The 22,172-nt window shown below is 40.3% G+C and overlaps 1 protein-coding gene across 1 annotated transcript in view; it reads left to right on the forward strand.

Moving 5' to 3' along the window:
* TMEM185A (transmembrane protein 185A) overlaps positions 1–22,172 on the forward strand; it is a 51,174-nt gene that overhangs the window by 24,039 nt on the left and 4,963 nt on the right. Inside the window, exons 2-4 of the mRNA XM_070462665.1 lie at positions 9,716–9,892; positions 12,173–12,380; positions 16,445–16,528. Coding sequence (XP_070318766.1) covers positions 9,716–9,892; positions 12,173–12,380; positions 16,445–16,528 — 469 coding nt within the window. The remainder of the gene's footprint in view (positions 1–9,715; positions 9,893–12,172; positions 12,381–16,444; positions 16,529–22,172) is intronic.

The following is a 22,172-nucleotide window of genomic DNA, read 5'->3' on the forward strand; positions in this document are numbered from 1 at the left end:
CTGTATGTCTTCCTTGGAGAAATGTCTGTTTAGTTCTTTGGCCCATTTTTTGATTGGGTCATTTATATTTCTGGAGTTGAGCTGGAGGAGTTGCTTGTATATTTTTGAGATTAATCCTTTGTCTGTTGCTTTGTTTGCTATTATTTTCTCCCAATCTGAGGGCTGTCTTTTCACCTTGCTTATAGTTTCCTTTGTTGTGCAAAAGCTTTTAAGTTTCATTAGGTCCCATTTGTTTATTTTTGCTTTTGTTTCTAATATTCTGGGATGTGGGTCATAGAGGATCCTGCTGTGATTTATGTCGGAGAGTGTTTTGCCTATGTTCTCCTCTAGGAGTTTGATAGTTTCTGGTCTTACATTTAGATCTTTAATCCATTTTGAGTTTATTTTTGTGTATGGTGTTAGAAAGTGTTCTAGTTTCATTCTTTTACAGGTGGTTGACCAGTTTTCCCAGCACCACTTGTTAAAGAGGTTGTCTTTTTTCCACTGTATATCTTTGCCTCCTTTGTCGAAGATAAGGTGACCATAGGTTCGTGGATTTATCTCTGGGCTTTCTATTCTGTTCCATTGATCTATATTTCTGTCTTTGTGCCAGTACCATACTGTCTTGATGACTGTGGCTTTGTAGTATAGTCTGAAGTCAGGCAGGTTGATTCCTCCAGTTCCATTCTTCTTTCTCAAGATTACTTTGGCTATTCGAGGTTTTTTGTATTTCCATACAAATTGTGAAATTATTTGTTCTAGTTCTGTGAAAAATACCGTTGGTAGCTTGATAGGGATTGCATTGAATCTATAGATTGCTTTGGGTAGTATAGCCATTTTGACAATATTGATTCTTCCAATCCATGAACACGGTATATTTCTCCATCTGTTTGTGTCCTCTTTGATTTCTTTCATCAGTGATTTATAGTTTTCTATGTATAAGTCTTTTGTTTCTTTAGGTAGATATACTCCTAAGTATTTTATTCTTTTTGCTGCAATGATGAATGGTATTGTTTCCTTAATTTCTGTTTCTGTTTTCTCATTGTTAGTGTATAGGAATGCAAGAGATTTCTGTGTGTTAATTTTATATCCTGCAACTTTACTATATTCGTTGATTAGCTCTAGTAATTTTCTGGTAGAGTCTTTAAGGTTTTCTATGTAGAGGATCATGTCATCTGCAAACAGAGAGAGTTTCACTTCTTCTTTTCCTATCTGGATTCCTTTTACTTCTTTTTCTGCCCTGATTGCTGTGGCCAACACTTCCAAAACTATGTTGAATAGGAGTGGTGAGAGTGGGCACCCTTGTCTTGTTCCTGATTTCAGGGGAAATGCTTTCAATTTTTCACCACTGAGGGTGATGCTTGCTGTGGGTTTGTCATATATAGCTTTTATTATGTTGAGGTATGTTCCTTCTATTCCTGCTTTCTGGAGAGTTTTAATCATAAATGGATGTTGAATTTTGTCAAAGGCTTTTTCTTCATCTATTGAGATAATCATATCGTTTTTATCTTTCAATTTGTTAATGTGGTGTATCACATTGATTGATTTGCAGATATTAAGGAATCCTTGCATTCCTGGGATAAAGCCCACTTGGTCATGGTGTATGATTTTTTTAATATGTTGTTGGATTCTGTTTGCTAGAATTTTGTTAAGGATTTTTGCATCTATGTTCATCAGTGATATTGGCCTGTAGTTGTCTTTTTTTGTGGCATCTTTGTCTGGTTTTGGAATTAGGGTGATGGTGGCCTCATAGAATGAATTTGGAAGTTTGCCTTCTTCTGCAATTTTCTGGAAGAGTTTGAGTAAGATAGGTGTTAGCTCTTCTCTAAATTTTTGGTAGAATTCAGCTGTGAAGCCATCTGGTCCTGGGCTTTTGTTTGCTGGAAGATTTCTGATTACAGTTTCGATTTCCTTGCTTGTGATGGGTTTGTTAAGATCTTCTATTTCTTCCTGGTTCAGTTTTGGAAAGTTATACTTCTCTAAGAACTTGTCCATTTCTTCCAAGTTGTCCATTTTATTGGCATAGAGGTGCTGGCAGTAGTCTTATGATCCTCTGTATTTCAGTGTTATCTGTTGTGATCTCTCCATTTTCGTTTCTAATTTTGTTAATTTGGTTCTCCTCCCTTTGTTTCTTAATGAGACTTGTTAATGGTTTGTCAATTGTGTTTATTTTTTCAAAAAACCAGCTTTTAGCTTTGTTGATTTTTGCTATGATCTCTTTAGTTTCTTTTGCATTTATTTCTGCCCTAATTTTTAAGATTTCCTTCCTTCTACTAACCCTGGGGTTCTTCATTTCTTCCTTCTCTAGTTGCTTTAGGTGTAGAGCTAGGTTATTTATTGACTTTTTTCTTGTTTCTTGAGGTAGGCCTGTAATGCTATGAATCTTCCCCTTAGCACTGCTTTTACAGTGTCCCATAGGTTTTGGGTTGTTGTGTTTTCATTTTCATTCATTTCTATGCATATTTTGATTTCTTTTTTTATTGTCTTCTATGATTTGTTGGTTATTCAGAAGCATGTTGTTTAGCCTCCATATGTTTGAATTTTTAATAATTTTTTTCCTGTAATTGAGATCTAATCTTACTGCACTGTGGTCAGAAAAGATGACTGGAATGATTTCAGTTTTTTTGAATTTACCAAGACTAGATTTATGGCCCAGGATGTGATCTATTCTGGAGAAGGTTTCGTGTGCACTTGAGAAAAAGGTGAAGTTGATTGTTTTGGGGTGAAACATCCTATAGATGTCAATAAGGTCTAGCTGGTCCATTGTGTCCTTTAAAGTTTGTGTTTCCTTGTTAATTTTCTGTTTAGTTGATCTATCCATAGTTGTGAGTGGGGTATTAAAGTCTCCTACTATTATTGTGTTACTATTAATTTCCTCTTTCATACTCATTAGTGTTTGCCTTACATATTGTGGTGCTCCTATGTTGGGTGCATATATATTTATAATTGTTATATCTTCTTCTTGGATTGATCCTTTGATCATTTATGTAGTGTCCTTCTTTGTCTCTTTTCACAGCCTTTATTTGAAAGTCTATTTTATCTGATATGAGTATTGCAACTCCTGCTTTCTTTTGGTCTCTGTTTGCGTGAAATATTTTTTTCCAGCCCTTCACTTTTAGTCTGTATGTGTCCCTTGTTTTGAGGTGGGTCTCTTGTAGACAGCATATATAGGGGTCTTGCTTTTGTATCCATTCAGCCAGTCTTTGTCTTTTGGTTGGGGCATTCAATCCATTTGCATTTAAGGTAGTTATTGATAGGTATGGTCCCGTTGCCATTTACTTTGTTGTTTGGGGTTCACGTTTATACAACCTTTCTGTGTTTCCTGTCTAGAGAAGATCCTTTAGCATTTGTTGAAGAGCTGGTTTGGTGGTGCTGAATTCTCTCAGCTTTTGCTTGTCTGTAAAGCTTTTGAGTTCTTCATATCTGAATGAGATCCTTTCTGGGTAGAGTAATCTAGGTTGTAGGTTATTCTCTTTCATTACTTCTAAGTATGTCCTGCCATTCCCTTCTGGCCTGAAGGGTTTCTATTGATAGATCAGCTATTATCCTTATGGGAATCCCTTTGTGTGTTATTTGTTGTTTCTCCCTTGCTGCTTTTAATATTTGTTCTTTGTGTTTGATCTTTGTTAATTTGATTAATATGTGCCTTGGGGTGTTTTGCCTTGGGTTTATCCTGTTTGGGACTCTCTGGGTTTCTTGGACTTGGGTGGCTATTTCCTTCCCCATTTTAGGGAAGTTTTCAGCTATTATCTCCTCGAGTATTTTCTCATGGCCTTTCTTTTTGTCTTCTTCTTCTGGGACTCCTATGATTCGAATGTTGGGGCGTTTCACATTGTCAGAGGTCCCTGAGGTTGTCCTCATTTCTTTTGATTCTTTTTTCTTTTTTCCTCTCTGCTTCATTTATTTCCACCATTTTATCTTCTACCTCACTTATCCTATCTTCTGTCTCCGTTATTCTACTCATGGTTCCCTCCAGAGTGTTTTTGATCTCATTTATTGCATTATTCATTTTTAATTGACTCTTTTTTATTTCTTCTAGGTCCTTGTTAAACATTTCTTGCATCTTCTCAATCTTTGTCTCCAGGCTATTTATTTGTAACTCCATTTTGTTTTCAAGATTTTGGATCATTTTTATTATCATTATTCTAAATTCTTTTTCAGGTAGATTCCCTATCTCCTCCTCTTTTGTTTGACTTGGTGGGCATTTTTCATGTTCCTTTACCTGTTGGGTATTTCTCTGCCTTTTCATCTTGTTTAGACTGCTGTGTTTGGAGTGGGCTTTCTGTATTCTGGTGGTCTGTGGTTCCTTTTTATTGTGGAGATTTTACCCAGTGGGTGGGGTTGGATGATTGGCTTGTCAAGGTTTCCTGGTTAGGGAAGCTTGTGTCAGTGTTCTGGTGCGTGGAAATGGATTTCTTCTCTCTGGAGTGCAATGGAGTGTCCAGTAATGAGTTTTGCGATGGGTCTATGTGTTAGATGTGACTTCTGGACAGCCTGTATGTTGGCACTCAGGTCTATGTTCCTGCGTTGCTAAAGAATTTGTGTGGTATGTCTTGTTCTGGAGCTTATTGGCTCTTGGGTGGTGGTTGGTTTTGGTGTAGGTATGGAGGCTCTTGGCTGGTCTCTTATTCCTTAATGTTCTGTGTAGTCAGGAGTTTTCTGGTTTTCTCAGGATTTAGGCTTAAGTCTCCTGCCTCTGGATTTCAGTTTTATTCTTCCAATAGTCTCAAGACTTCTCCAACTATACAGCTCTGATAATAAAACTTCTAGGTTAATGGTGAAAAGATTCTTCACCGTGAGGTACAACCAGAGAGGTTCACAGAGTTACATGAAGAATAGGAGAGGGAGGAAGGGGATAGAGGTGAGCAGGAGGAGAAAAAGGGGGGACTCAAGAGGAGAGAGACAGATCTACGCAGTTATCTGTTCCCAAAGTGTTCTCCGTAGCCCAGACACCCACAAAGATTCACAGAATTGGATTGAGAAGAGAAAGGGGAAAGGAGGAAATAGAGGTGTTCTGAGGTAGAAAACAGAGAGTCAAAAGTGGGAGAGAGTAATCACCACACTCCTGAATAGAAATGGGAACTGAATATTGGATTCTTAAATGTCCAAAATTTATATCACATACTGAAAAACAAAGATTAAAAATCTGGCGTAGAGGTTAGACTCTTTGAAATACAATATTTAAAAACAAAAACAAAAACAAAAAAAATTTAGAAATATATATGAAGTTCGGTTTAAAAATAGGGCTTCTCTCTTTTTTTTTTTTGCAAGGTTATAGTGAAATGAAAATGAAAATTAAGGAATAATAGAGGAGTATTAGAGGACTTTAAAAGGAAATAGGAGAGAAAAACAAGAAAAAGAAAAAAAGAAAAAAAAATTTTTTCCCCCTAATTAAAAAAATCGTAAAAATATATGAAAATGAAAGTTGAGGAGTAATGGGGGAGTAATAGGGAATTTTAAAAGAAAATAAAAGAGAAAAAATAAATAAAATAATAATAATAAAAATAAAAAAAGGAAAGAAAAAAATTTTTTTTAAAAAAAAATATACATATATATCTAGGAATTTCTCTGGAGCTGTTGCGGTCAGTGTAGGTTCAGTTCAATTTCAGATAGCGCCTCTTTCCAGCTTACACTTCTCAATATCTATAGGCCCCTTCCTGGTGTAGTCAGTGTTACCTTCAGGGATTTTAATCTATTGCACCAGTCCTTTCTGAAGCGGTTCCCTTTGTTTATTTGGCTTCTGTTTGCAGTCTCTTCGGTGTCTAATTTCCGCCCTGACACAGGCGGGCGGAGGTGATCTCTTATTTAGGTTCACTAGTTCAGTTCAGTCCTGCTATGGGGAGGGCGGGGCGCTGCAGACAGATATCACTGTGTGTGGATAGCACTCACAGTGTTCCGGCCACACTGGGTTTGCCCCGCTCACGGGTGTCTGTGCTTTCCCCTTTGACCCGCTCATGGGTGTCTGTGCTTTCCCTTCTACACTGCTCAGGCTCCCGGCTGCTCTATATGGAGCTGGCCCTGTGTTGAGTGCGGTTCCAGTTTTCGGGTACTCCACAAAAGCGCGGATTCGGTTGCGCCTGCGTTTTGTGCCTTCCCCAGCCTGAGCGGTTCAGGCAGCCAGGGGCTTGGGTGCACTCTCCCCGGGTACGGCGCACCTTTTCCCTCCGCGGCCCCAGCGCGCGCCGCCGGTCGGGTCTCAGGAAGTCTTTAGATAGAAACCAGGGGCCTGTTGTGTGGGAGAGGGTGGCTTCTCTGGGGCTGAGTTTGCCCCTTTCCCCTCCTCTCTGCCTCCTACCTCCAGTGGGGATGGGCCGGCTCTTCTCTGGAGTTTCTCAGTCCCTTTGTTTTGCGAACGGCCGGCAGTGTGTTCCGGCTGGTTAATTTTCTCCCTTGCTATCCCACAGTTTAAAAGAGCTCCCTCCGATTGCTCTCAGGGCCTTCGGGCCGGTCCTTACCCTTTATGTGAACTTTAATAATATATTTATTTCAAGAAATTTGCTTGCTTGAAGCTGTTCATAATTTCCACTTCTAATGCCTGTAGGATTTGTCATGATGTCCCTCCTTTCATTCCTGGTATTAGTAATTCATGTCTATTGTTTTTTTCCTGATCACTCTAGCTATTGAAAGGTTGTTGCTGACCCACAAAAAGACACCAGGATTCTTGGCCTCTGGAGGAGAAGAATTCAATCCGGGGCCAGAGATGAGGCTTGATCGCTCAGAGCTTTTGTGTGATAAAGTTTTATTAAAGTATAAAGGAGATAGAGAAAGCTTCTGACATAGGCATCAAAAGGGGGCAGAAAGAGTACACTCCTGCTAGTCTTCAGCTGGATGTTGTATAGTCACTCAGTTGTGTCCGACTCTTCGCGACCCCATGAATTGCAGCACGCCAGGCCTCCCTGTCCATCACCAACTCCCGGAGTTTACTCAAACTCATGTCCATCGAGTCAGTGATGCCATCCAGCCATCTCATCCTCTGTTGTCCCCTTCTCCTCCTGCCCCCAATCCCTCCCAGCATCAGGGTCTTTTCCAGTGAGTCAACTCTTCGCATGAGGTGGCCAAAGTATTGGAGTTTCAGCTTCAGTATCAGTCCTTCCACAGAACACCCAGGACTGATCTCCTTTAGGGTGGACTGGTTGGATCTCCTTGCAGTCCAAGGGGCTCTCAAGAGTCTTCTCCAGCACCATAGTTCAAAAGCATCAATTTTTCGGCACTCAGCTTTCTTCACAGTCCAACTCTCACATCCATACATGACCACTGGAAAAACCATAGCCTTGACTAGACAGACCTTTGTTGGCAAAGTAATGTCTCTGCTTTTTAATATGCTATCTAGGTTGGTCATAACTTTCCTTCCAAGGAGTAAGCATCTTTTAATTTCATGGCTGCAATCACCATCTGCAGTGATTTTGGAGCCCAAAGTCACTAGCAGTCTGTTAATGAAAGAAAGGAATGTCTTAAAACTCAGAATGGCACCAGGCCCCTCATCCATAAGATGTATTTTGGGATAATCTTGGCACCAGACAATTCATCCCGGGCCATAAAACGATTGACTTGAATCTTGTAGAAGGGCAGATTACCATACAAATAGTTTCATTTACATAGATTAGGGGAACAATATCTGAGTATAACATAATGGTTTGTCAAGTAGGTTCTGAGCCATTAGGCAGAACTTGAAGATGGAGTCTGGGTTAAATGCATAGTACATTAACATAGCTTAAGACAAACATTTCCATAAGAAAAATGCATTGGTTAACTCAAGGTTTGAGAATAGTTAACTTCAAGTGAAACCAGGTGTCATTATGGCAACACAGTATTTTAAGAGAAACCTCCTTTTAAATTTGTATAGAGAAAAAAAAAATATCACTAGTTTGTTTCCTCCTGCTGCTTAAGAGAGAGAAAAATGTCTGACACTTGCAGCCTATTTCCTCCGTTTGGAGACCCCGGCCTTCCTGCCTGTTACCCTGTCACTATCAGCTCAGTTCAGTCATTCAGTCGTGTCCAACTCTTTGCAACCCCATGGGCTGCAGCACGCTAGGCTTCCCTGTCCATCACCAATTCCAGGAGCCTTCACAAATTCATGTCCATTGAGTTGGTGATGCCATTCAACCACCTCATCCTCTGTCGTCCCCTTCTCCTCCTGCCTTCAATCTTTCCCAGCATCAGGGTCTTTTCCAGTGAGTCAGTTCTTCACATCAGGTGGCCAAAGTATTGGAGTTTCAGCTTCAGCATCAGTCCTTCCAAAGAATATTCAGGACTGATTTCCTTTAGGATGGACTGGTTGGATCTCCTTGCAGTCCAAGGGACTCTCAAGAGTCTTCTCCAACACCACAGTTCAAAAGCATCAATTCTTTGGTGCTCAGCTTTCTTTACAGTCCAACTCTCACATCCATACATGACTACTAGAAAAACCACAGCTTTGACTAGATGGACCTTTGTCAGCAAAGTAATGTCTCTGCTTTTTTTTTAATCTTTTTAAAGAACCAGCTTTTAATTTCATTGATTTTTCTCCAACATCTTTCTTATGTAGTTCATTGATATTTGTGTATATATTTATTATTGAGTTCCATTCGTGTTTTAAAAATTTCCTTCTCTTCCTAGTTTCTTAAGGTGGATCATAGATTGTTGATTTGAGATATTTTCTACTAAGCATTGGGTCAGGAAGATCCCCTGAAGTAGGAAATGGCAACCTGCTCCAGTATTCTTGCCTGGAGAATTCCATGGACAGAGGAGCCTGGTGGACTACAGTTCATGGGGTCGCAAAGAGTTGGACATGACTCAGCAACTTTCACACACACAGAGAACATTTACATTTGATGTAATTGACAATAGGGTTAGATTTTAACTGCCTTCTTACTGCAGTCTGGAATTTGCCTCCAGGCAGTCAGCTGGGGCATTGATAGAGTTTATTTCCTTTTTTTAAAAATTTCTTTCTGCCATCATGGTCCTTCACTGCCTGTTGCCCAGTGTTTGAAAACTGTTGTTTCATATATTTCATCCAGTTTCTTTTTAAGGTGGGAAGTTTAACTCCATTCCTCTTATTCTACCAAAGTTGTAAGTAGAAGTCCTTAACAATGTAATTTCTAATTAATATTTTTAAAACATCCTCTTCATGAAGTCTGTTTTATATAAAATATGAGTGTATCTATGTGTATAATTCAGTCACCAAAAGACTAACGCATGGATTAAAATATTACTGTATATGAATATGGCAGGTGGCTACTTTTTAAAAATAGAATCAAATAATTAGTGACAGAACTTGACCATATCTTGAACTGTCAGCTTTTTTCAGTCTCCATGTCTTGATGGCTAGTTCTTTCTGCTTGGAATGCTTCCTTATCTCATATCCTTTCCTGCCTGGTAGCTTTCCATGTGTCCTCCAGACCAGCTTCAGGCTTATCACTTCTGTGCTTCCCAGTCCCCCCAGACAGAATCCATGTTTCCTCTGTGGGCTGCCATCACATTCTACCCATAGAATCATTCTGACATATGCATGTTATATATGTTCCTGTATGGACTTGTCTTACCAGGAAGCCCTGGAAAGCAGGGAACTTGTTTTAGTCTTCTTTATATTTCTCTTATTCTCTAACAATAGTATGTTTTCTACATAGAATTTTCAATATATGATTATTGAATTGGTGATTCTTTTCACATGCTAAAAAGTAATGCTGTTATCATACCTCATTTTAATATCGCTTATTTGTAATGTGAATCTTCTTTAATTGTTTTGTTTTTCTCCTAGTAAATTCCTCATCTATGCCTGTCTACTGCTGTTCTCTGTGTTGCTGGCCCTTCGTCTAGATGGCATCATTCAGTGGAGTTACTGGGCTGTTTTTGCTCCAATATGGCTGTGGAAGTTAATGGTCATTGTTGGAGCCTCAGTTGGAACTGGAGTCTGGGCACGAAATCCCCAGTATCGGTAATACTGCTTTATAAAACCTGTTGGTCTCTACACTGGGCAGGTACAGGGGGGATTATCTTGTTTTTCACTTATCATAAAGTAAGGAGCATTTTCTTTTCTACCTTTCAGAGGTTTTAGAAGAGCTATAATACAAGCAAGCTCATTTCTGTTCTAAGTTTTTTAAAAATTAAGTGTTTGATAGCCATTGTTAAACAAAAGCACTGTTACTTTAGGTACTTAAGTTCCTAGCCAGCCCACAAAAGCTTATGTAATCTAAAATGCATCCAAAATATAGAACTGTTACACCATGCTAGACAAGGAAGTATGGAACCATCATGTTTGTAGGAGCAGTTCTACAAATCAAAGTTCTAGTTTTGGCCATCAGGGATATATCCTTCTCCATTAATCCTGGAACTGGGTCTCCCCTTACCCAATCTCCTAGTCCTGGGATTTTAGGCCTGTTAGTGGTGTGGGAGAAGCAGCTTGACCAGGACACAGTGAGGCCCTGAGACTGGAAAAGATGAGACCCAGATGCTGTGAAGGAGAATAGCTCCTGGCTATTCCTGACTCCTGGGGGCCAGGAAGAGGTGTACTCTTTACCTTCACCCCCTCCCCTCACACCTTCTTGGATGCCTCAGTGGGTCCAAGTTCCTGTCATGGGCTTAACTCCAGTGCACACCCTGCTGCTGCTGCTGGGGCCCACAAGAGTCTCTCTGCTCTCCCTTGCAAAGTCTGCCACTTTGGAAAGGAAAAGGGGAGACTTGGAGAGGGCTATTCTAAACCATCACCAGGCAGATAAGAAGTGACAGTGCCCAGTAGGCAGGTGGGGAGAGAAGAGGGGGACACATGCAGCTGCTCATATGAGAAGAGTGTATAAGTTGGGACCATCTCAACTTGTTTAAATCTTCATTATGAATTTTAAAAATAAGATTTAGATCATCTAAAATATCTTACCACATATGTACCTAAGAACTTGAAAATAGCCACACAGAGAGCCTTAGCAGATGGGGGACTTAGATTTTTTAAAATTCTTAGATTCTTAGATTTTTTCTTTAAGATTACATGTGTGGCCACAGATCTTTTTTTTTTATGAGATATTTTCAGATATCTAATGTTTGCTCATTCTCTGCTGCCCCCTTCTCCTTTTGCCTTTAATCTTTCCAGCATCAGGGTCTTTTCTAATGTCAGTTAAATAGCATCACCAACTCAATGGACATAAGTTTGAGCAAACTCCAGGAGATAGTGGGGTAGAGGAGCCTGGCATGCTGCAGTCCATAGGGTCACAAAGAGTCAGACATGACTTAGTGACTTGAACAACAACCTTTGCTACTCCAAAAATGAAAAGTGAAATTGCTAAACAGTTTAAGTTCCACTAGTTGTTTAGAAACTATTTGACCTGGTTTAAGATACCTTTCAAAATTCCCTTAAGAAAAGGAATTGTATGTGTGTAGTTGAATGTCCTGAATGTATAGACATGGTCATTCTAGCATCAACATTGTCCAGTGGAACATTGTTGGGTCTTACAGAACATAACTTCTGACCTCATTTTCTCTGTGTCCTAAAGTCACACCAACATGATGCATCACAGATGTTCACCTGTATGTTGAATTAGGTGCATTGTTTGCCTTGCAGATGCATTTTTAACCATTTTCCTAATTAGTGGCCTTATTAGTTTTTAATTGTTACCCTATTAAGTCCATGCATGATCCGTAAGCAGCTTAAACTGATTTAAAGAATAGTTTTAATGGTTCTTCTTTAGCATCTGCAGGTGTTAGTTTATCCTAATGGAATAGGAAGGAAAATAACATTCATAATTTTATTTGCATTTTAAAATAGCACCTAACAACAGTTGCTATATTTTCTTGAAATATAACATACACTTATGCAATAAAACGATAGAGTTTTTTTATTGTATTGCATGAAATGTGATCTACATGGTTTTAGCTTAAATAATCTTGGAAGTAGTTGACTTTAAATTTATGAACAAAAATGTTAATGTACACCGTCAGGGAATAACAACTGTGGTATTGCTTCTGAGAATATTCAGTTAAAACTCTTAAGTCTGGTTTGGTTGTAAGTGTTCATTTCTTGTTATGTAGTAGTTCTTTGATGTTTGAAAGATTGCCCCTTAAAGAGGAATGTTAACTTAGCTTTCTACCTGATTTCCCTTTGCCTTTTGTCAGATTTACAAATACAATCCAGAGTATCCATGTAAGTTGGTGTGCTGGGCTGCTTGCTCACTATGGAGATTCTGAACTGAGGATATTTTTTTCTTCTTCTTCTTCTGTCCCTCTTTAGAGCAGAAGGGGAAACGTGTGTGGAGTTCAAAGCCATGCTAATTGCAGTGGGCATCCACTTGCTGCTGCTGATGTTTGAAGTGCTGGTGTGCGACAGAATTGAGAGAGGAAGCCACTTCTGGCTCCTGGTCTTCATGCCACTCTTCTTCGTTTCTCCCGTGTCTGTGGCAGCTTGTGTTTGGGGCTTTCGCCATGACAGGTCGCTGGAGGTAAGATTTCATATATTTAGGAAGGTTTTAAAAATCAGAATCTTTTGATCAGTTACCGTGAAGAAGAGGTTGATCACTAATGCTAGGTCGTGGTATATAAGGAAATGAAAGACAATGGAAATAGTCGTGTTTCTCTTTCTTGACTTAAACATTGGTTTTTTACTCAGGCCATCAGGCTTCTTCCTGCTTCATGTCTTTTTCCCTGTCCACCTGGATCAGCCAGCTTCTCCTGAGAAACAGGCCCAATAGGATAGATGCAGATGGAGATGTAGATGCAGATATGTAGATAGGTGTTCACATAGGAGGCTTATTGGAAGGTGCTGGCTCACGTGCTTATGGGGGCTGGAGATTCAGCAGGATTTCTCCCTCTCCAGAAAACAGTGGTCTTTGCTCCTAAGGCCCTTTAGCTGATTGGATGAGATCTAGCCATACCATTGAGGGGAATCTCCTTTAGTTAAAGTCAGTACCCTCACAGCAATACCTAGACTATTTTTTTGATTAAATGACCAAGTACTACAGCCACACTGCCTGCTTTGGCACTGCACCACCACCACCACCCCGCCCCCGTGTCCTGCAGCCTCATCTGGAGGCCTTTGGAGCCCTCATCTCGCTGACCACTGTGCAGCTCCTGACACTCTGGGTCCCTACACCAATCTAGCTACCTCAGCCTGTATTCAGCTTCTTCACTGAATTCTTCTTCCATCTATTCCTCACAAGTCACTGTTTCTTAGGATCCTCAGTTCAGTCACTCAGTTGTGTCCAACTCTTTGCAACCCCATGGACTGTAGCATGCCAGGCTTCCCTGTCCATCACCAACTCCCAGAGCTTGCTCAAACTCATGTCCATCGAGTCAGTGATGCCATCCAACCATCTCATCCTCTGTCATCCCCTCCTGCCTTCAGTCTTTCCCAGCATCATGATCCTAACCTTGGGCATTTTCTGTCCTCCCTGTGCACACTTCCTCTGAATGGACTTGTTCACACTTCCTGCCTCCACTGCCACTTCTGTGTTTTCACTTCCTGAATCTGCATTTCTCAACTCTGATTTCCATATAAGCTCCAGGCTCCTACCTCACTTCCCCCAAATTGTATTTCCAGTATTTGTTGAAGGTACCATTTCCAGCCAGTCACACTTACCTTTCCACCTTATGCCTCTCTTGCTTCACATTCTTTTGTATTATCTGAGCAAATGAAGTAACAATACCACGGTTTAAAAATCATTTGTATATTAAACAAAATCACTGACATTAAACTTGCTAGATTTTGCCTATTTGGGGCAGTGTTTCTCAGTGGGGGCTGGATATGCTGTTGGCCTTTGGGATAGGAAATGTCTTCTTGAGCAGGACTGTCCCCTGCATTTCAGGTCACTTACTGCTGATGTCTGCCTAGTAAGCACTAGTGGATGTGCTCCCACAGGTTATTGTCACATCCAGTAGGTTCTGTGCACATTTCCTAGCTCCTCCCCAGGCAAGCAGCATTATCCAGGTTGAAAAGCACTGAGAAAGTTATGTAAATACTGTTGGATGGGAGCTGAGGAAGAGATTAAAGAAAGCTAAAAATTTGGAACTTTGTTTCTTAGAAAATGAAAGCATATACCAGGGCTACAACTATACTAGGCATAAAACCATATTTTCCTAATGCAGAGTTCTAGAAAATATGTCGCTCATAGGGTCACACTCTTTGCAATCTACCTGTGAGAAGAAACCACGTGCCAAGACTTGAGCCCCCTCTTGGTTCTTGTGTCCCAGGAAGAGGAGTACTCGTTGGCTAGGGGTTAGTGGGCCTAGGCTCCCCCAGGGTCATGCAGGAGGAGTCAGGGTGTGGCAGGGTGCCCTGTGCAGATAGGAAAGGGGATGGTATTTTTCAGGCAGAGGAAGTAACACATAAGAAGCCATAGACGTAGAAGAAAGTCTGTTATGTTGAGTGAACCAGTGGCTCAGATTTGACTGGAGCATAGTTTTGCAAGATGCAGAGAGTCCTGGAGATGGAAAGTGGTGATGGTTTCACAGCCATAGTCATATGGTAGTAATATGAATATATTTCTTAATACTGTTAAACTGTACCCTTAAAGAGAATTAAGATGGTAAGTTTTACATTATTTGTATTTTTCCACAAAAAAATGCCTGGAGCATAAAGTGTAAATGAAGGAACTAGGGAGAAGTGGGCAGGCTGTAGAGAGGGATTGGGCTGACTAAGGGCCAGTCCTTAGTCTTCAAGGTGGTGCCCAGCTGTCCAGGGCATCACAGGGTGCTCACAGGGCACCATGGGATATTGGGCATTTTTGAGGGAGAAGCAGTGATCCCTGACATCTGTGGGGACACACAGTGAACTACTAGCTCCACATAGTTTGGATTTTATTGTTAGGTCACACTATATTCATTTCAGTGGTGTCATAGAAGAGTCTAGGATGTTGACTTTCTCTGTGATGAAGGCAGTGCTGTGCAAAAATCTACAGGGGGCTACGTAGGACATCAGTATTCCTTTTAGATCTAATGACTTAAATCAGTGGAACCATTAAATGCTTCTTTTAGCCCATAGGCCTTGGAAGGAATGGCTGACTAACTGACAGTTCCCTAACTGCCCAGGGAACTGGGAGCTTTGGGGCAGCCCTGGGCCAGGTTGGGTAGTGTCCTGTGATTTTCGTTCTGTGGGTGGTGGTGAGCTGTTGAAGAGCAGCAAGTGCTGGAGCCAGCAGGAGGGCCACCTGTGGGGCACTGGGACAGAGACTGGGCTAGGGACCCTAGAGAAGTCTGCATGGTGGAGGACACAGGCAGTGACTGAGCTTAGAGCATGGGGAAGGGAATGCAGCTGTGCACCCGTGTCCTGATTTGGGGAATCCAGGCTGTGGTGGCTCCCGGTGAAACAGGAGGCTATGGGAAGCTATGGCACAGGGTGAAGGAGGCCAGGTGTGGGGAATGATCGACTCCCTAGGGGATGGCCTTCAACTGAAGTGCCTCAGGGAGAGCCAACTCTGGGCCTTGGCAGGAAGGCTGCAGTGGAGACGGAGGTTGCAGAAGCGAGCAGGAAGAGGGTGTGCCTGCCAAAGGTGTGGAGACTGACTCTGCTCCCCACCCAGAATGAAGCAACAGAGTCAAGAAAGCATGCATGTTTGTGTCTGTGTCTCTCCAGTGGGTAGAGAAGGCAGACTTCAGGGGCCATCACCATTTAAAAACAGGAAAAGGCACCTGACAGGGAAGTTTCAGAGACCAGTAGGTTGGCGAGACGACACACTGGGTTCCTCAACGAGGGAAGAGTGGTGGGCAGTGTCACTTGGTGTGGCAGCGCCCAGTTGGGTGCCAGTGGCAGTGTCCCCAAGGCTGCAGAAGTGACTGAGGACCTGGAGGAAAGCAATTTCCAGGTGGTTGCGGGGACAGAGGCCAGTGCACAGTGGACCCTGGAGCTTGGAGTGGCAGGGGAGGCCATGGAGACTCGAATGTCCATGGTGTCTCACAAAGCTCTGTGGTGATGGAAAGAAAGAACTAGGGCTGGTAGGGTTACTGGATCAAGAGAAGTGTGGGTTCATTTGGTCTTGGGGTCATTTTGTGTCTAATGGAGATGGGTTGAACATGTGCTTGCAGGAAGCATCCATGGCATGGCAGGGTTCAAGATGCAGTAAAGCATCCATGAATGGCATCTTGATGTGACAAGGTCCCCCAGGATCCAGAAAGGAAAGTGTGGGGTGCAGGCAGAGTCCCAACACAAGAAGAAGGCAGGACAGTGATGGTTAGGAACCATCCTAACATAGATGCCTGTGGTCAGGGCCAGGAAGGGAGCTGGGGAGTCCAGCAAAGACTGCCTCTAGATTGCAAGCCTGGAAACAGGTCACTACGTGGACGAGCTTAAAGGGCCAAGCAGCCACCGAGCAGAGAGGACAGGACACAAGGCTTCTCCTTGGCATAGAACTGCTTTGCTCCTCTCTGCTGAAAATCAGGAGATTCCAAGTGTGATGTAATAAAACTTTTGCTGCGTTATAATTTGCATTGCCTTTTTAAAATGTTAACCAAGCAACTGTTGTATTGAATAAAACTGTTACTTTGTTTAACTGATTCTTCTCTTCATTTTTAGTTAGAAATCCTGTGTTCTGTCAACATTCTCCAGTTTATATTCATTGCCTTAAGACTGGACAAGATCATTCACTGGCCCTGGCTTGTATGTAACTTTTTAAATCTTTAAACATTTTTTTATTATAAAACTCATGTTCATCTTAGAAATCTTGGAAAAGACAGATAAACATAGGTAATAGAATAATAATCACCCATAACCCACTGGTAGATAACATGGTTAGTGGTTTTTGTTTCCTTGTTTGGGGGTTTATTGTTTCATAAGGATAATTGAGATCATACTGCATTTATAATTTGGTATCCTGCTTTGTTGTCCTAATGTTGTGTCATAAGCATTTTTCCATGTAAATAAATGCTCTTTATATGCATAACTTTGAAAGTTTAATTGATAACAAAATATTCTTCAAATACATTTACCAGACTGTCCTCTTATTTCTGAATATTGAACTTGTTACCAGTGTTTTTACAATTATAAATCATGCTACAGCATATAATTTTGTGTAGGTAAATCTTGCCTTTTTTTTTTCATTGCTTTTTTTTAGGAAAGACTCCAAAAACAGTATTACTGGCCCAGAGAGTAAGAGCTTTTTGAGATTTTGAAATACAAGCTGCACTGCCAACTCCTTTTTCAAAAAAACTGTGCCTCTTTATACTTCTGCCAGGGATGAAGTCTAAGTCACGCTAGTGACCTCTGACTTCCATGAATGGGTGTTTGATTAAAACTGATTGTGCATACATAGGTAGGAGAATGGATGGAGTTATACACACGCACACACGCGCACACACACGTAAATGTCTCCATCCATTCTCGGCAAGCTGCAAATTAGAGAATACAGCACACTTTCAACTAGTAACACATAGTAAGAAGATGAGAGAAAAGGTAGAAGACTTATGTTGACTCTGTGAGATGAGGTCTTGCCAGGGTTTGGGATCCCGTCCCCCACTGCTTGTTGGGTACTTTTGTACACAAGACATTTTCTGTGATGAACATGATTTACCTTTTTTTTTTCTTCTTTTTTTTTCTTTTTTTGATTAGTTGGAGGCTAATTACTTCACAGTATTGTAGTGGTTTTTGTCATACATTGACATGAATCAGCCATGGATATACATGTATTCCCCATCCCGATCCCCCCTCCCACCTCCCTCTCCACCCGATCCCTCTGGGTCTTCCCAGTGCACCAGGTCCAAGCACTTGTCTCATGCATCCAACCTGGGCTGGTGATCTGTTTCACCCTAAATAATATACATGTTTCAATGCTGTTCTCTTGAAACATCCCACCGTCGCCTTCTCCCAGAGTCCAAAAGTCTGTTCTATACATCTCTGTCTCTGTTTCTGTTTTGCATATAGGGTTATCGTTACCATCTTTCTAAATTCCATATATATGTGTTAGTATACTGTAATGGTCTCTATCTTTCTGGCTTACTTCACTCTGTATAATGGGCTCCAGTTTCATCCATCTCATTAGAACTGATTCAAATGAATTATTTTTAATGGCTGAGTAATATTCCATGGTGTATATGTACCACAGCTATCCTTATCCTTATCCATTCGTCTGCTGATGGGCATCTAGGTTGCTTCCATGTCCTGGCTATGATAAACAGTGCTGCGATGAACATTGGGGTGCACGTGTCTCTTTCAGATCTGGTTTCCTCAGTGTGTATGCCCAGAAGTGGGATTGCTGGGTCATATGGCAGTTCTATTTCCAGTTTTTTAAGAAATCTCCACACTGTTTTCCATAGCGGCTGTACTAGTTTGCATTCCCACCAACAGTGTAAGAGGGTTCCCTTTTCTCCACACCCTCTCCAGCATTTATTGCTTGTAGACTTTTGGGTATCAGCCATCCTGACTGGCGTGTGATGGTACCTCATTGTGGTTTTGATTTGCATTTCTCTGATAATGAGTGATGTTGAGCATCTTTTCATGTGTTTGTTAGCCATCTGTATGTCTTCCTTGGAGAAATGTCTGTTTAGTTCTTTGGCCCATTTTTTGATTGGGTCATTTATATTTCTGGAGTTGAGCTGGAGGAGTTGCTTGTATAATTTTTGAGATTAATCCTTTGTCTGTTGCTTCATTTGCTATTATTTTCTCCCAATCTGAGGGCTGTCTTTTCACCTTGCTTATAGTTTCCTTTGTTGTGCAAAAGCTTTTGAGTTTCATTAGGTCCCATTTGTTTATTTTTGCTTTTGTTTCTAATATTCTGGGATGTGGGTCATAGAGGATCCTGCTGTGATTTATGTCGGAGAGTGTTTTGCCTATGTTCTCCTCTAGGAGTTTTATAGTTTCTGGTCTTACATTTAGATCTTTAATCCATTTTGAGTTTATTTTTGTGTATGGTGTTAGAAAGTGTTCTAGATTCATTCTTTTACAAGTGGTTGACCAGTTTTCCCAACACCACTTGTTGAAGAGGTTGTCTTTTTTCCATTGTATATCCTTGCCTCCTTTGTCGAAGATAAGGTGACCATAGGTTCGTGGATTTATCTCTGGGCTTTCTATTCTGTTCCATTGATCTATATTTCTGTCTTTGTGCCAGTACCATACTGTCTTGATGACTGTGGCTTTGTAGTATAGTCTGAAGTCAGGCAGATTGATTCCTCCAGTTCCATTCTTCTTTCTCAAGATTACTTTGGCTATTCGAGGTTTTTTGTATTTCCATACAAATTGTGAAATTATTTGTTCTAGTTCTGTGAAAAATACTGTTGGTAGTTTGATAGGGATTGCATTGAATCTATAGATTGCTTTGGGTAGAATAGCCATTTTGACAATATTGATTCTTCCAATCCATGAACACGGTATATTTCTCCATCTGTTTGTGTCCTCTTTGATTTCTTTCATCAGTGTTTTATAGTTTTCTATATATAAGTCTTTTGTTTCTTTAGGTAGATATACTCCTAAGTATTTTATTCTTTTTGTTGCAATGGTGAATGGTATTGTTTCCTTAATTTCTCTTTCTGTTTTCTCTTTGTTAGTGTATAGGAATGCAAGAGATTTCTGTGTGTTAATTTTATATCCTGCAACTTTACTGTATTCATTGATTAGCTCTAGTAATTTTCTGGTGGAGTCTTTAGGGTTTTCTATGTAGAGGATCATGTCATCTGCAAACAGAGAGAGTTTCACTTCTTCTTTTCCTATCTGGATTCCTTTTACTTCTTTTTCTGCCCTGATTGCTGTGGCCAACACTTCCAAAACTATGTTGAATAGGAGTGGTGAGAGTGGGCACCCTTGTCTTGTTCCTGATTTCAGGGGGAATGCTTTCAATTTTTCACCACTGAGGGTGATGCTTGCTGTGGGTTTGTCATATATAGCTTTTATTATGTTGAGGTATGTTCCTTCTATTCCTGCTTTCTGGAGAGTTTTAATCATAAATGGATGTTGAATTTTGTCAAAGGCTTTTTCTGCATCTATTGAGATAATCATATGGTTTTTATCTTTCAATTTGTTAATCTGGTGTATTACATTGATTGATTTGCGGATATTAAAGAATCCTTGCATTCCTGGGATAAAGCCCACTTGGTCATGGTGTATGATTGTTTTAATATGTTGTTGGATTCAGTTTGCTAGAATTTTGTTAAGGATTTTTGCATCTATGTTCATCAGTGATATTGGCCTGTAGTTGTCTTTTTTTGTGGCATCTTTGTCTGGTTTTGGAATTAGGGTGATGGTGGCCTCATAGAATGAATTTGGAAGTTTGCCTTCTTCTGCAATTTTCTGGAAGAGTTTGAGTAAGATAGGTGTTAGCTCTTGCCTAAATTTTTGGTAGAATTCAGCTGTAAAGCCATCTGGTCCTGGGCTTTTGTTTGCTGGAAGATTTCTGATTACAGTTTCGATTTCCTTGCTTGTGATGGGTTTGTTAAGATCTTCTATTTCTTCCTGGTTCAGTTTTGGAAAGTTATACTTCTTTAAGAACTTGTCCATTTCTTCCAAGTTGTCCATTTTATTGGCATAGAGCTGCTGGTAGTAGTCTCTTATGATCCTTTGTATTTCAGTGTTGTCTCTTGTGATCTCTCCATTTTCGTTTCTAATTTTGTTAATTTGGTTCTTCTCCCTTTGTTTCTTAATGAGTCTTGCTAATGGTTTGTCAATTGTGTTTATTTTTTCAAAAAACCAGCTTTTAGCTTTGTTGATTTTTGCTATGGTCTCTTTAGTTTCTTTTGCATTTATTTCTGCCCTAATTTTTAAGATTTCTTTCCTTCTACTAACCCTGGGGTTCTTCATTTCTTCCTTCTCTAGTTGCTTTAGGTGTAGAGTTAGGTTATTTATTTGACTTTTTTCTTGTTTCTTGAGGTAGGCCTGTAATGCTATGAATCTTCCCCTTAGCACTGCTTTTACACTGTCCCATAGGTTTTGGGTTGTTGTGTTTTCATTTTCATTCATTTCTATGCATATTTTGATTTCTTTTTGATTTCTTCTATGATTTGTTGGTTATTCAGAAGCGTGTTGTTTAGCCTCCATATGTTTGAATTTTTAATAATTTTTTTCAACTTTAATACCCCACTCACAACTATGGATAGATCAACTAAACGGAAAATTAACAAGGAAACACAAACTTTAAAGGACACAATGGACCAGCTAGACCTTATTGACATCTATAGGACGTTTCATCCCAAAACAATCAACTTCACCTTGTTCTCAAGTGCACATGGAACCTTCTCCAGAATAGATCACATCCTGGCCCATAAATCTAGTCTTGGTAAATTCAGAAAAATTGAAATCATTCCAGTCATCTTTTCTGACCACAGTGCAGTAAGATTAGATCTCAATTACAGGAAAAAAATTATTAAAAATTCATGATTTACCTTTAAAAAAAATAACAAAGGTAAAAAAAATATAATGAAAAAAAGAAAATACTCATTTGGAGACAAGGAAGAAAATAAGGGAATAAAAGATGCCTTTATAGTGAATAAAGATAAGATCTATCACTTCTTCCTAAAGTCTTTGATAAAACATTCATAATAAAAACTATTGTTCAGTCATCCATCTTACAGCTTTAGGGTTCTGTATCTGCAGAATGGTAATTGGGCTCAGAGCGCAATTTGTGCCATGGCGGACACAAATCCGAGTAAGACAACAATTTGAGTATAAGGTACAATCAGAAAAAAAAAAGATTAGGAAAAACTATGCATGTTTTCTATAAATAAACAAAGGAACTTTTCCTGTCCAGTGCTGTGCAAGTCATAGCAGATGAAACAGCCTGACTGCAGGTTTCCCACAGTGTTCAAGAGAAGCCCAGTGAGGCTGCTCACTGACATTCTACCCATGAGGGCCAGGCCGCTGTGTCTGACCCCAGATGTGCTTTAGGAGGAAGACCACAGCAAACCTCCAGGCAGGAAGTCCAGCCTTTTCAGGAGATGAGCTTAAGTCCTACGTCTAAAAATGAAATGTGAAAACCAAGGAACTGTTAGGAGGAGACAGTCTTTGGGATCTGGAGTTAGGTGAAGAGTTCCCGGAAATGATACCAACAACATGGTCCATAAAAGCAGCTCAAGATTAAGTATTAATGAAAAAACAGGTTGCAGACTAGGAGGAAATACTCATAAAACACATGTGTAACCAAGGACATATATCCAAATCATCTAAAGAACTCTCAAAACTAAAAACCTCAGCGACCAAATTTTAAAATTGACAGAAGACTTGAACCAACTATTCACAAAGAAGATAGACATATGGTGAATATGCACATGTAAAGGACATCATTACCCACTCATTTCAGTTCATTCAGTTCAGTCGCTCAGTG

This window comes from Odocoileus virginianus, unplaced genomic scaffold (genome assembly GCF_023699985.2).
Source record: "Odocoileus virginianus isolate 20LAN1187 ecotype Illinois unplaced genomic scaffold, Ovbor_1.2 Unplaced_Scaffold_7, whole genome shotgun sequence".
Classification (NCBI taxonomy): domain Eukaryota; kingdom Metazoa; phylum Chordata; class Mammalia; order Artiodactyla; family Cervidae; genus Odocoileus; species Odocoileus virginianus.